At 39.6% G+C, this 13,849-nt stretch overlaps 1 protein-coding gene across 1 annotated transcript in view; it reads right to left on the reverse strand.

The window, feature by feature from the left end:
* Nucleotides 1-1,206: 1,206 nt before the first annotated feature.
* The window catches only part of KMO (kynurenine 3-monooxygenase), a 55,909-nt gene continuing 43,266 nt past the window's right edge, over nt 1,207-13,849 (reverse strand). Inside the window, 9 exon segments of the mRNA XM_049868497.1 lie at nt 1,207-1,393; nt 1,396-1,533; nt 3,181-3,240; nt 3,331-3,432; nt 4,841-4,923; nt 6,585-6,642; nt 8,468-8,615; nt 9,796-9,917; nt 11,096-11,167. Of these exon segments, the coding sequence (XP_049724454.1) occupies nt 1,331-1,393; nt 1,396-1,533; nt 3,181-3,240; nt 3,331-3,432; nt 4,841-4,923; nt 6,585-6,642; nt 8,468-8,615; nt 9,796-9,917; nt 11,096-11,167 (846 nt within the window). The 3' untranslated portion in view covers nt 1,207-1,330.

Below are 13,849 nucleotides of genomic sequence, written 5' to 3' on the forward strand. Positions count from 1 at the left end.
CAGAGGATGTACATAGTGAAGATGGTGTTGATGGCAGGTAAGTATCTCCATCCATTTCATTTCCAACAGGAGTGTGCTAAAATTAGCCTCTCCTTTTAATAATTTACCCCGATTTTGCCATGGACACAGAATCCCAAATTTATAATAGAGGTTCTAAGTAAAACAAACACACAAGCAAAAACGAATCTACTTTTGGAGGGTGATGAAGTAAGTGTAGAGCTATAGTCATACAATGTTTTAATCTTTATTATTCGTCAGTCAATCCACTGGATAATTAATGGCCAGTGTTATCACAGAGATCGTTTTCCACAGGTCACTGTTTACACTTAACATAGATTGTTAGAACACAAGGATTTTTTTTTTTGACAATATACAAAAGAAATACAATCATTTATTTACTTTTTGCCTAATTTTTATTTCTTAGATAACTGTCTTACTAGTGTTGCATCTTCACAATTAATCAATTTTGCAGGATTTCTCAATGACTAGGTCAGCCTACCGAAGAAGGAAGAACCAAAGAAAAAGTTTTTCACTAAATGTGCTTGTAATAATCAAATTTTTGCTGGGTTCTGCCACAGCACGTAGTTACAGAATAAATTAGCAAATTGCTTCTGAGCATATGAAATGGAGTAAAATATGACTTCACATTTCTAAGAAAGCTGTCTCTCATTTCCTTTCAACTCTGTTGAACATGTAGAGATTTACGGTAGGAATAGAATGCTTTCCTATCCTTCACTTTGTATGGTAGTAGCAGCCTTTTTCTTTTTTTTTTTTTCAGAAGGTAATACTGGAATTTGAAGACTGGGAAATAGATTCGTTTTATAACTCTCTGGAATTTCCTCATAAGTTCCCATTTTCACTTCCAGTTTTTTCAAGTGAATTTGAGCACTGTGGTTAGATAAATTGCACCCGTTGGGTGAAAAGTGCAATTAGCGTGTTAGGCAAGATGTGATGCTTAGTCTCAGATATTGAGTCAACCTTCTTGTGACTTTTACCACCCCCTCTAAAGAAAAAGTACTGATCAGTGTCTTCTGAGGCCTTTGGGGCCTTCCTTTTTTTCGAAGTGAAAGTCATATTTACTACGACCCCCCCCCGCCGCCCAGTAGTACTACCGTGAAGCTGTGCGTTGTAGCTTACAAAAAGTGCTAATTTTTTTTTCAAATAATTGCAGTCAACACAGAAGCTAAATTGAATTTAATTGCAATCTTTAATTAATTAATCTTTAATTTAAACTTCCATTAGGGAATTAAATACGATGATGGAAACACACTTTTAACCCTAAGTTGCCGCTACAGGGAAATCAAGCATTTGCCACCTCAAAACTTTTATGTCATCTGCGGATAAAACTGGGATTTTGTTCTAGTGGCTCCATGGAGTTTGCGGTGAAACATGCCCTGTATTCTGGAAGTACGTGATCCAGTTCCACGGTCTTCTCAAATAGTCCAGAGGTCGAAGTAATATGTAACGTGTAAGTAGGTAGGTACTACCGATGGCTATCAGTGTTCCACAGAAAAAGAGTCCTTTGTTTATTACCTGTAAAGACAGCAAGAACTCTCATTTCAATTGTTGAGAGATTAAAATCTTGAAATAGACTTCATTCTTAAATTACTAAACCAAAAAAAAAAAAAAAAAGCCTCTTGCTGTCCCGTCAGTTCCAACTCATAGTGACCCTATAGGACAGTAGAACTGCCCCCATAGAGTTTTCAAGGCAAGCCTGGAGGATTTGAACTGCTGACCTTTTTGGTTAACAGCCTTAGCTCTTAACCTCTATGCCACCAGGGTTTCCTGAAATTTCTAAGGATTATACAGTTGCCTCTTTGGTTTTAGCCTGGGATAGAAATTTCATTCCATGTCCTGCGGTGGCTGAAAAGGACGAACTTGGACTGTTCCTCCTCCCTTCCCGCTCAAGAAAAGCACAAGTCTGTGTTCTGTGTAAGGAAGGCTTAGCAGTCAGCTTTTGTGCACTGATTTAAAAAAAAACCTCAGACAAAGAGTTGTGAGCTCTGTCTCGGGAGAGTACTGTGCGGAAGCCACAAACAGCTTAGTCACTTCTCGGACACGGCATGTGTCAACATAAGCAGAACTTGGTGGACTCAGTGACATCTGTGACGCGGAGACGCACGCAGCAGAAGACTTTGGACACCGAGTGTTCACCACCAGGAGCCTTCGTCAGCACAGCTCCAGCGAGGCTCGTTCTGGTCTCTGCTCAGTGCGCCCCACCATCCTGGCCCATTGCTATCAAGGCACTTATTGTCCTGCCTTCTAATCGCCTGTGACCACCTGAGGACAGAGACTCTATTGCTTTCATCTCTGTAAGAATAAATTGACTCCTTCCAACTCATCCTCCACACTGCAAAGTAGTCTTTGTGAAATCCAAACCTGTGTCTGTTGCCGTCCTTCGCGCTTTCCCTATTTCTCACAAGGTGACATTCAGGACCTGTGAGGCCCTGCTTACCTCGCTCTCCATTCTCACCCTGAGGCGCTGCGTTGCAGCTCCACGGAAGCACACGCAGTGCCCACGCTGGCCACGGTGCTGGCGTTCCTTCAGCCCCTGCCTGTGCTGGCCCCCACCCGTTCTCCCTCAGGGGCCCTTTATCCCCTTCCACAGCAATAGACCGTCCCCCCGCTAGTCCCAGAGCTATGTACGTTGGGTAGGAACTGGGTCTTGTTCATTACCAAGCCTAGCTGATTGCCTGTGCACTAAATAAAACTATTGGTTGAATAAATGGATTTGTAAAATTTCCAAAGTGTAAAATCAGGTGCCTGAATGCCCTAGAGTGACATCTTTGGGTCAGCTGCCCAAAATGAGCGTGGCATAGCGTTACACTGAAATTTGATTGTGTTCTCTAAGTGATTCATTCTGTCCAATTCCACAAATTAAACCCATGAGAATGTTGCATCAAGCCAAAGCCCGGAATGGTTCACATTTCCAAGATAAAGTAAAATGTTTAGAATATTAGCATTGGTTTATTGTCTCATTTTTCCTCCCACCTCCCTGCATCTTTGTAACTTTGTTCATCGGGCACCCCGCCCTCTGCGTACCACAGGCATTTTTTATTTGGAAGGCAAACATCTAGTGTGTGTCGTATCATTTCTGTATTTGCCTAAAATCGACATAACCGTAGTTCTTATGATGCTCCAACACCCCAGATTAGAAGAGGAAAAGCAATCCGTTCCAACCTTTTTTTGCCAATGCCACCTCACCACTGCTTCATGGTATCTTATTCTGGAAAAAGTGACCTGTAGGGAAGTTTAAAAAGTATTTTTGTGTATTTTTTAATGGCTAAATGGAGGATTAAAGTGAAGAAAAGTCTTAAAGCCAGGCCTTACCATTGTATAGAGAGGGATAAAGGTAGATGGCAAAATAGCGTGAAGACATCGCTCTATGTTCTTTTGGAAGATGAACCACCTTGAATTGACGTGTGCTCGCATCTGCAACAAGGCCAGAGTCTTAAAGAAGACCTCAAACAAAGTACCTTTTTCCCTTTACTGCAGCTTGTTATTCTTCATTTCTATTCATCACCATCCTGGGCACAAGCTAGTCAAATAAATTCTTATTTCCATAACCGTCATTCCCAGTTCCTTTGTCAATACTATAGAACATTGCCTTGAAAATGTACAACCACACAAAACTTGTTGGGAAGGTTATTTTGCTGAGTGATCAGTACGGGAACTCTCTTCCAGCAAAGGGTTTATTCAACCAGATCTTCAGGTAATATATGAGCCCGAAGATTTGAGAAACTTCTGTTGCTTCCTGGTTGGATGGGGGTATTATTTAAGGCAGCAAGACAACTGCTTAAAGCTATGTCTGTCTTCACTTACTTCATGTTCAGGACAAACATTGCGTTGTAGCTGTCCTGTTTTTAAAGACACAGGCCAGATACATCAATAAAAGTTCAGTGTCTTATAGTCGAACTTCCTTCACCACATAGGATACAATTCTGCTCCAGGTGAAGTCCACCATATTTCTTTCTGTCTTCAGGAGAGATGGAAGGCAGCTAGTCACTGTCTTCCTTTAATTTACCTGGCAAATTTTTCACGTGATTACTTTGAAACTACTACCACAACCATGTATTTAAAAAAAAAAAGAGCGAAAACAAACCCAGTGCCATCAAGTTGATTCCGACTCATAGTGACCCTATAGGACAGAGTAGAACTGCCCTATAGAGTTTCCAAGGAGCACCTGGTGGATTCAAACTGCCGACCCTTTGGTTAGCAGCTGTAGCACTTAACCACTACGCCACCAGGGTTTCCAACCATGTATTGTGACCCTTTTACGTGCCTGATCCAAAACGTGCTTAATATATTTTTCTTCAAAGTATTCATCTTTCTGACTATGAATTTCTTTGGTGTTCTATATCTTTTTTCAGTACCTAAGTTTCCAACAGGTATTTAATGTTGCTCTAACTATGTACCTTATAATGTTAAGAGTGGAAAGCTCATTTAACATGTTTTAGATTTCTCAGATGTGTTAACACATTTCAGAGTTATATTTTCTTTAAATAGCGTATTACTAACTCTACTGAATGTCTAAGCTTTGAGCCTCTGAATTATCAGAAATTGAAACGAAAGACGTTTTGTCCTCTTGGTTCTCTTCTAGATGTCCCTGAAATGTAGGTAGAGATACGTGTGTAGGTTACTGTCACTGACTACATATTTGCAATCCGCCCAAGTCTGAGGAGTGCTGTGTGTGTGTGTGGGTGTGTGTGTGTGTGCGCGCGCTCGGCTGTACCTATTCTTATGCAGCATGCATGAAACGGGGCTGGAGCAAAGAAAAACTAAAGGAAAGAACGTTTGTTACTGGAGCCAAATCTTCTCACAGCCAAATCTTCTCACTCACCTCTATGTAATTGTACATGGACAGGTCTGAAATCGCATGGTCATCTGGAATCCTAAATCTTGAGAATTCAGGAAGACATATACCTAGAAACCAAGTTAAATAATGCATCTTCTTTTCCAAAGTAGCCTATAAAAATGCACTGGGCTTTACTCAAGTCAAATTAAATGATTTACTCTCTTCCAACGTTCTCTCTAAATTTTGACATCTATGCGTACCGGTGCTGCATGATCAACAATCTACGAATACTGAGCAACACACATAGAACATTTCCTGTTGTGATCAAATAATACAACAAAACCAATAAGCTATGTGTTTGTCGATTGGTAACATCATTATATTCCTTATTTCACAGATGGAAAGCAGCTCCTATAAATGTTTGCAAATGACCCTGAGTCACTCAGAATTTGCTACCCTGTTTTTGTGTATCCTGGTATCCCATGCACACTTGTTTCATTGCACCTAAGACACCTTATTAGCTTACCCATCAGCTCCCCTATTATTCTGTGAACTCTCTGAAGTAGGCATTATTATTCCCACTTGATAGATTAAAAAAAAGAAACCCAAACCTGAGACATTAGAAAGATGAAGTGATTTGCTCAAGATCACAGAGCTAATAAACTAGCAAGTCAAGACTGGAAACTGGGTATAGGTTTAAAGTCAGTGCTCCAGCCTATCCCTTACCCTAAACAAGTTGAAATTTAGAGGTAGTCTTTGAAGCACGTGATGCTGGGAGTCAAGGACAGTTTACCCAGTTCTCAGGTTGTTTACAATTTCTTTTACAGGTACACATATGTATATATTTTATATACTACGTACGTTGCATTATGTATATACTTATATATACATAAAATATGTAAATACTATGTACATATTTAATATTAATATCATATATTATAATATTAGGAAACCCTAGTGGCATAGCGGTTAAGTGCTACGGCTGTTAACCGAAAGGTTGGTAGTTTGAATCCACAGCTCCTTGGAAACTCTATGGTGCAGTTCTACTCTGTCCTATAGGGTTGCAATGAGTCAGAATTGACTCGATGGCAATGGGTTTGGTTGTTTTTTTTTTAAAATAATATTAAGAGCCCTAGTGGTACAGTGGTTAAGAGCTTGACTGGTAACCAGAAGGTCAGCAGTTCGAATCCACCAGCTGCTCCTTGGAAACCCTATGGGGCAGTTCTACTCTGTCCTATACAGTCGCTTTGAGTTGGAATCAACTCAACAGCAACGGCTTTGGTTTATTATTATTGCATTCTGTGTACATTTAACTTCAGAATTAAATACAAAAACTTGTAACTTCAATATCTGTAAAACTAATATATTGGCTGAATCAATTTTAATCAAAAGGTAAATGGAAGTATCAGATATAAGTTTTGATACATTAAAGAGCAAGAAAGTGCTGGAGCTTGTAAGAGTGTTTCCGAGGACATGCTGCAGGCGGTGCAGGCAAGGGGGTGCTACTGAGGCTGAAAGGGAGAGAACGGTGCCAGTGTGCTGCTCCGATCTTTTCTCTTTGTGTGGATCATTGCATAGACCTCTGTGTACCAATCTTAAAAGAAGCTATGTTTCCCTCTCTGAGTGCTTGTTGTCTGATATAGGCTACAGTGGCATAGGCTATAAATCATGAAATCTCTAGACCTGAACAGGGAATATGTATCATAGATTTGGGACTGCTGGGGATCAGAAATAGGTCCACAATTAATTATCAGGGCTAGTTCACCTCCAACTGAAAAGTTTTACTTACTAAGGTCATTACTGAATTTATCCATTAACTCGTCAAATACCAAGCAGTCTTCAAAGCCCTGAAATAAGAAAAAATGGGACAAAATAAACGGGACCTAACAAAAATTTCTTAATTTTGAACAGACCCTCTATTAGTGAGTATAACTCATAGGATATTTATTCTAAACACAACAGTTTAGTTGTCACACGTGGTATTGAATTTTGGTTGTAAAAGACCACCAATTCCGTGATTGATGGTTTTTGTCAGGCTCATATATATACTGATTACAACAATTTGAAACTTGACCAAAATTTTAAATTATTGTTGCAATTTTGAAGGCTTTTATTACTTTTTCAAAAGGCAAGAATAATTATGTTGCTCTACCATGAGTTTTAGAATTACATTAAATTACTCAGGTTTTCAGGATTCACATTTAAAGTCATTTAATGATAAAATAGAACTCCCACATAAACTTAGTTATTATAACCCAAGAGCAAAGTGAATTTCTACTCTTAAGAAGTCCACAAAAATTAGTAAGCACCTCTGTTACATACATCAGGGAAAGAGAAAATCAAAAGCTGCGCTTCTTACTTTTCAAAAATTCAAACTATACTTTTAGAGACAATGTAAAAGTATATTGTTGTTGTCGTTGTGTTACAGAGTAGAACTGCTCCATAGGGTTTTCTTGGCTGTAATCTTAACGGAAGCAGGTCACCAGGCCTGTCTTCCATGGTACTGCTGGGTGGGTTCACACCGCCGACCTTTAGGTTAGCAGTTGAGTGCAAAACATTTGTGCCACCTAGGGACCTATGAAAAGTATGTAAAAAGTAAATAAAATAAAATAATATTTCATATCAATTATAACACCTGAAGCAAATAATGATTTTACTCGTTAAATAAATTACGTAGACTATTAACACTGTAGGAATTTAGAGAAAAGTGATAGATATAGGGCTGAGAATTGTTTTAACGTCTTTATTTAAATTAAGTCACTTACTCAGAATGCCTATGAGATGGGTCTTGTCAAAATCCCAGTTAGACAGATAGGGAAGCAAAGATAACTGTGCAAGAATATATTGTAGTAAATCCCAATAAATCCAGAGTTTGAACCCGGGCAGTTTAAAAAGTCAGGATAAGCCTGAATGCTTAGCCATTATACTCTAATTAATGTGCTAAGTTTTTATAAAACAGAAAATGTTAACCACTCTTGTGGAAAATAGAATTAATTAGATTCGCAAGCTGTTTATACTTGGAATATATGCTAGTCACTAAAACAACAATATGTGACTAACGTTTATAAAGCTATTCCTCCCCCTCACCACACACACACACACACACACACACACACACACACACACAGCAGACACTTATTTTAGGGTTTCCTAAAACTAATGTTCCATATTTGAACACCATTTCTTTTCCGATTTTTTTTATATTGAGAATAGAAAAACTCTCACGAAGGTAGTAATAATTAACATCGAATATATCTCATAGTTTTATTTTGTCCTGTTAATTGTGTTTCTTTCCTTTTGAAAGAAAAAGTGACCAAAAAAAAACTCAGATACTTGGAAATTCTTTTTCCTTTGAGGCTGACATTACATAAGCATACTCTCTAGAAAAATATTTATTTGAAAAAAATTAAGTCTTGAATGGTTGATAGTCCCTCTCCAGATTTCAAGCACGCATTTCTGTGGAACAGAACGCTGTATTATGCTTCCTGCTTTTTTCCACATTGAATTACTGGATCAAGTAATCCAAGTCTGTGATCAGTCTAGCATACAGCTGGTCTGATTGTTGAATTGATTGTCTTCCCAAAGATTATGTCAGGATAACTTCAGACATATTTTATCTAAGACATTTTAGTTGCAAGTGACCCAAAAAAGATTTCAAGGTAAAGAACTCACTGCGTTCATTCCTTGCCCAAAAAAGGGCACTATGGCATGAGCTGCGTCTCCCATCAGCACACAGCGTGATTTTAAGTGAAAAGGAGAACATTTTACGGATATCATGGGCTGAGCCGGCAACAGGAAGAAATCTTGTATCAGGGCTTGCCTTTAAAGGAAAACGAGCAGAAGGTAAAGATGTTAAAATGGGTGGTGAATGCTTGATTCTTACAGGTTTATTGATTACCGCAGGATTATGTGTGTGTATATATATAATATACATAAACTATACATACATATATATATATGAAGCAGTTACTGACGACGATCAAGGATAACAGCTTTCAGTATGGATTACACCTCAACATAAAGAAAACAAAAATCTTCACAACTGGGCCAATAAACAACATCATGATAAACAGAGAAGAGATTGAAGTTGTCAGGATTTCATTTTACTTGGATTCACAATCAATGCCCATGGAAGCAACAGTCAAGAAGTCATAGGACGTATTGCTTTTGGAAAATCTGTTGCAAAAGACCTCTTTAAAGTGTTAAAAAGCAGGATGCCACTTTAAGGACTGAGGTGCGCCTGACCCAAGCCATGGTGCTTTCAATTGCCACATATGCATGTGAAAGCTGGACAGTGAATAAGGAAGAGGAAAGAATTGACACCTTTGAACTGTGGTGTTGGCTAAGAATACTGAATATACCAAGGACTGCCAAAAGAATGAACAAATCTCTCTTGGAAGAACTACAGCCAGAATGGCCCTTAGAGGTAAGGATGGCAAGACTTTGTCTTACATACTTTGGACATGTTATCAGGAGGGACCAGTCCCTGGAAAAGGACATCATGCTTGGTAAAGCAGTGGAGGGTCAGCAAAAAAGAGGAAGACCCTCAAAGAGATGTATCGACACAGTGGCTGCAACAATGGACTCAAGCATAACAAGGATTGTGAGGATGGTGCAGGACTGGACAGCGTTTTGGCCTATTGTACATAGGATCGCTATTAGTCAGAACCAACTCGATAGCACCTAACAACAACAGAAGGAAGCACTACCAGGCCTGTGGCGCGCTGCGCCCTGAGAGGCCTGACAATCCTGCACAGGATACGTAAAATCCTAGCCGTATGGTTGGTTCGTCTTTCCCAGGGAAGCTGGCCATGACTTCGGGGTTTTTTGGAATTCCTGTTCACAGCACAACATTCCTTTAGACTTCTGACTCCAATATCCAGGCCTTTGCATGACTGGTCACATTTAACTAAAACAAATAAGTTGCATAACCTTCCTTTGAATTTTGATTAACTCACACCCGTGGAGCCAAAGGCACAGCTGCACATCTTGCCACTTACTCTCCAATTAGAGGGATGGAGTCCGGAAAGTACTTCTGGAAGAAACCCAGGACGTCACTACCGGTTAGAAGTTTTTCAAACTCTTCAAATGGCATGAACAAAGTACACGTGAAAGATTTGTTCTGCAAGGAGAAACGGAACAGTGAGAGAGGGAATGGCGGGTGGGGTAATGCAGGCACTCAAGATTGATGCCTAGATAGCACTGTTTCTTGTTGTGACCAAAAGCACCTGGAAGGACTGTCCAGACAGATGGGAAAGGCATCCCCACTTTCTTCCCCCATACCCAAAGCAAGAGCCTACCAAGTACCAAAGGACATTCCCTGGCTTCCTGTAAGACTAAACTGTAGACTCCAGCCAGGAATCCCTGGGTAGTGCTAAGAGTTAATGCCTTTGGCTGCTAAGGAAAGGTTGGAGGTTTGAATCCACCCAGAGGCACCTCATAAGAAAGGCCTAGCAATCTATCTCTGAAAAATCAGCCACTGAAAAACCTGTGCAGTAGTTCTATTCTGACACACACGACATTGCCACAAGTCAGAATTGACTCCATGGTGACTGATACTGGTAGACATCAGCCATTTTCCCCAAGTAGATACTATATTTCTTAGATAACTAATAAGTAGGTTGATTCAATTTCTCCTCTTTTCTTTTTGCTCTTAAGGTATGCCCCAGGGGGGCCCTGGTAGTGCAGCGGTTAAGAACTATGGTTGCTAACCAAAAGGTTGGTAGCTGGAATCCACCGCTGCTCCTTGCAAATCCTATGGGGCAGTTCTACTCTGTCCTACAGGGTTGCTATGAGTTGGAATCAACTTGACAGCAATGGGTTTCCTTTTTTTGGTTTAGGCCCCAGGGACAGATAGCAGGAGGAAAAAAAAAAAAAGACCAACTAGAGAAATAAATAGCTATATGATATAGTAACAAAGTCTGTAGGGTCTAATGAAAGAAAAGCCAGACTCCTTTTTGATAATGTATATTCCAGTGTCCCACAGACCCTAAATACTAAACAGACTTCCTAATATATAACTGAAATGGCTTTATTTGGGGGCCATGTCCATCCACACCGTCTTCAGTGGAGAAGACAGAGTCAGGCACCACCACACATAAGCTTCCTTTATTATTTCGTGTACGTTAAATCTCTTTTCCAAAGTAAATCACTGGGATCCCTTCTGTTTTTTTTCTTTTTTTTCCCTCAGTGATCCCACATTTTTAGCCAATTAAACAATGAAGGGGTTAGTTAGTATATACCCATACTAAGCACAAAAGTAAAGGAAAACATTAATTATAGACGCAAGATTAATACTACCGTGTTAGGAAGCGCAATCATCATAAAGGTGTTTCTAGGCCAAATATGCAGGTAATTAGGTTCCATGGCATGCTGCAGAGGAAAAAAAAACTGTATATTTATACCTATTTTTATTAGCATATTAATGTAGCACATCTATAAAACTGACCCTGCTTACTTTATAATTGCTTCCACGGCACTTTAAATCAGTATCGTATGCACACCTATTGCTATATAAAGTCAAAGTTGTCTGAGAAAATACTTTGTGTTCTACAATTATAAACTCAACCTCAGGTGAGTTTTTGATATCAGATATAATTCAAGATTTGAGAACATGCTATAAGGTGATTCTCTCTCTCTTCCTCTCATGTTTTTATCTACATCTCTATATATCCCTGGGTGGTGCAAATGGCTAAAGAGCTTGGCTACTAACCAAAAGGGTGGCAGTTTGAGTTTACCCATAGGCACCTTGGAAGAAAGGCCTGGAAGCCTACTTCTGAAAAATCAGCCACTGACAACCCTATGGAACGCAGCTGTATTCTGACACACATGTGGTCTCCATGAGTCGAAGTCAACTCCATGGCAACTGTTCATACATATATAAATGGGTTAGGTTTTTATATATACCAAAAACTCAAACTCATTACCATCGAGTCGGTTCCGGCTCATAGCGACCCTATAGGACAGAGTAGAACTGTCCCATAGGATTTCCAAGGAGTGGCTGGTGGATTTGAACTGCCAACCTTTTGGTTAGCAGCTGAGCTTTTATATGTATATGTGTATATATACACATGTATATGTACAGACATATAGATATCCACACACACACATATCCATGCAGGGGAAAAAAAGAAAGAAAGACCAACCGGAGAAATAAATAGCTATATGGTATATTAACATATATGTATGTATGTGTGTATACAGGTATGTGTGCATATGTACGTAATTTTATTTTATATTTTGCTTTACTTAGAAACTTATCAGAACTTGACAAGAAGGTCTTAAGCTTAAATTTCATGAGCCAAGCAAACGTTTCACAAACAAGCTTCTTATCATTTGTTTCCTACAACATAAATAGTGGACTTCTTTCAATGCAGTAATAGCCTGAGTAAGCATTGATTGTTTGACAGATCAACCAAACCAAAGCAAACCCACTGCCCTGGAGTGATTATTTGTTCACTAAATAAAAGCTGGGAGGTGAGGACTTTGTGGGGCTGGAGGGACTAAAACGAAAGATTTACATAGATTAGATAAGACGGGAAGGGCAGTGGGCTGGGGGTGGGGGGGACTTGCTGAGCAAAGTGGAGGAGGCATGAACTTAATGTCTTAGTGAGGTTGTGAGGAGAACAGCCTGGAGAAGGCAAATATCCTTGCTTTTCCCCCTTACTATCTTCTGACTGCTTCCACAACCTTGTTAAACTCTAAAAGGAAGAAGAAATGACACCTGAAATCAATTTGGCTTATCGTCTGCTGCAGCAGTAAATGTTGAAGCTGCTGATCAAAAACCATTTGGAAGTTATTAGATACCTCCACTCTTTCTCATTTGTATAGATGGCGGTTTATATGTCATTTTGACACAGGAGATAGGATGCAAGAACACTTGGATGTTTACACATATTTCATGACCTAGGAGAACAGACCTTTAAATTTTCAGCTTCTGTATTGCCAGGTGATGCTCTCAATAGATACCCTTGTCTAATAAATAGCATTGCAAGGCTAGGCCTGGCATCGTCTCTACTAGTCCCCCCACTACAAGTCCCTCTAAACATAAAATCTCAGCAAAAATAGTTTGCTTCCTGTGCAAAAGCAGCTTTAAGATGAGTCCTGCACCCAATCCCCAACAACACCCATCCCATCCTCCCCTCAGATATTCACCTTAATCCTGGCACTCATTCAATCTCTTTCCCTCATTCCAACCATCAGAAGTAGAGTAAAAATATCTGTTGTATGTATTACGTTAAAAGAAAGGGAGAGAGGGAGGGAGGGAGGGAGGAAAGAAGGAAGGAAGGATGGATGGAAGGAAGGAAGGAAGGAAGGAAGGAAGGAAGGAAGGAAGGAAGGAAGGAAGGAAGGAAGGAAGGAAGGAAGGAAGGAAGGAAGGAAGGAAGGAAGGAAGGAAGGAAGGAAGGAAGGAAGGAAGGAAGGAAGGAAGGAAGGAAGGAAGGAAGGAAGGAAGGAAGGAAGGAAAGAAGGAAGGAAGAAAAGAAAGAAATAGGGAAAAAATTTTTCAAAAGAGAAAGTTTCACAGATTGTTTTGGGGCCATGTCAAAATGCTCCCCTGTCTGGATCACACTGCTATGTCAAAACAGTGTTTCTTTAAATATTAAAAAAAAAAAAAATTCTGTTCTTTGTGAATACCTAGGAAATAAATAGACATCTAAAATCCTCTTTAGCAGGCATGATTCCACAGAAGTCTGGGATGATTTTTCCACAGAACCCTGTTGATATTACTTGCAACAATGGTGCATCCATGCACAACGGAACAAAAAGCCTGGTGCTCATGAGGTGTGTTGCCCAGGAATCAAACCTGGGTCTCTCGTATGAAATGTGAGCATTCTACAGCTGAAACACCACTACCCCCTTCAACAGAACCCTACTATGCTGTAATCCAGAATTATCAGATCCTGGGCTGTGAGAACTTGAAAACAGTAAAATAAACATTGAAAAATTAGTAAATATGTTTTGATTGGGAAGAAGGAAAAGAAAAAAATGAAATGTGAAAACGTGGATTTGACTGGTTCATATATTTGTTAGTATATAACATTAATATCCTAC

Source organism: Elephas maximus, chromosome 24 (assembly GCF_024166365.1).
Source record: "Elephas maximus indicus isolate mEleMax1 chromosome 24, mEleMax1 primary haplotype, whole genome shotgun sequence".
Taxonomy (NCBI): domain Eukaryota; kingdom Metazoa; phylum Chordata; class Mammalia; order Proboscidea; family Elephantidae; genus Elephas; species Elephas maximus.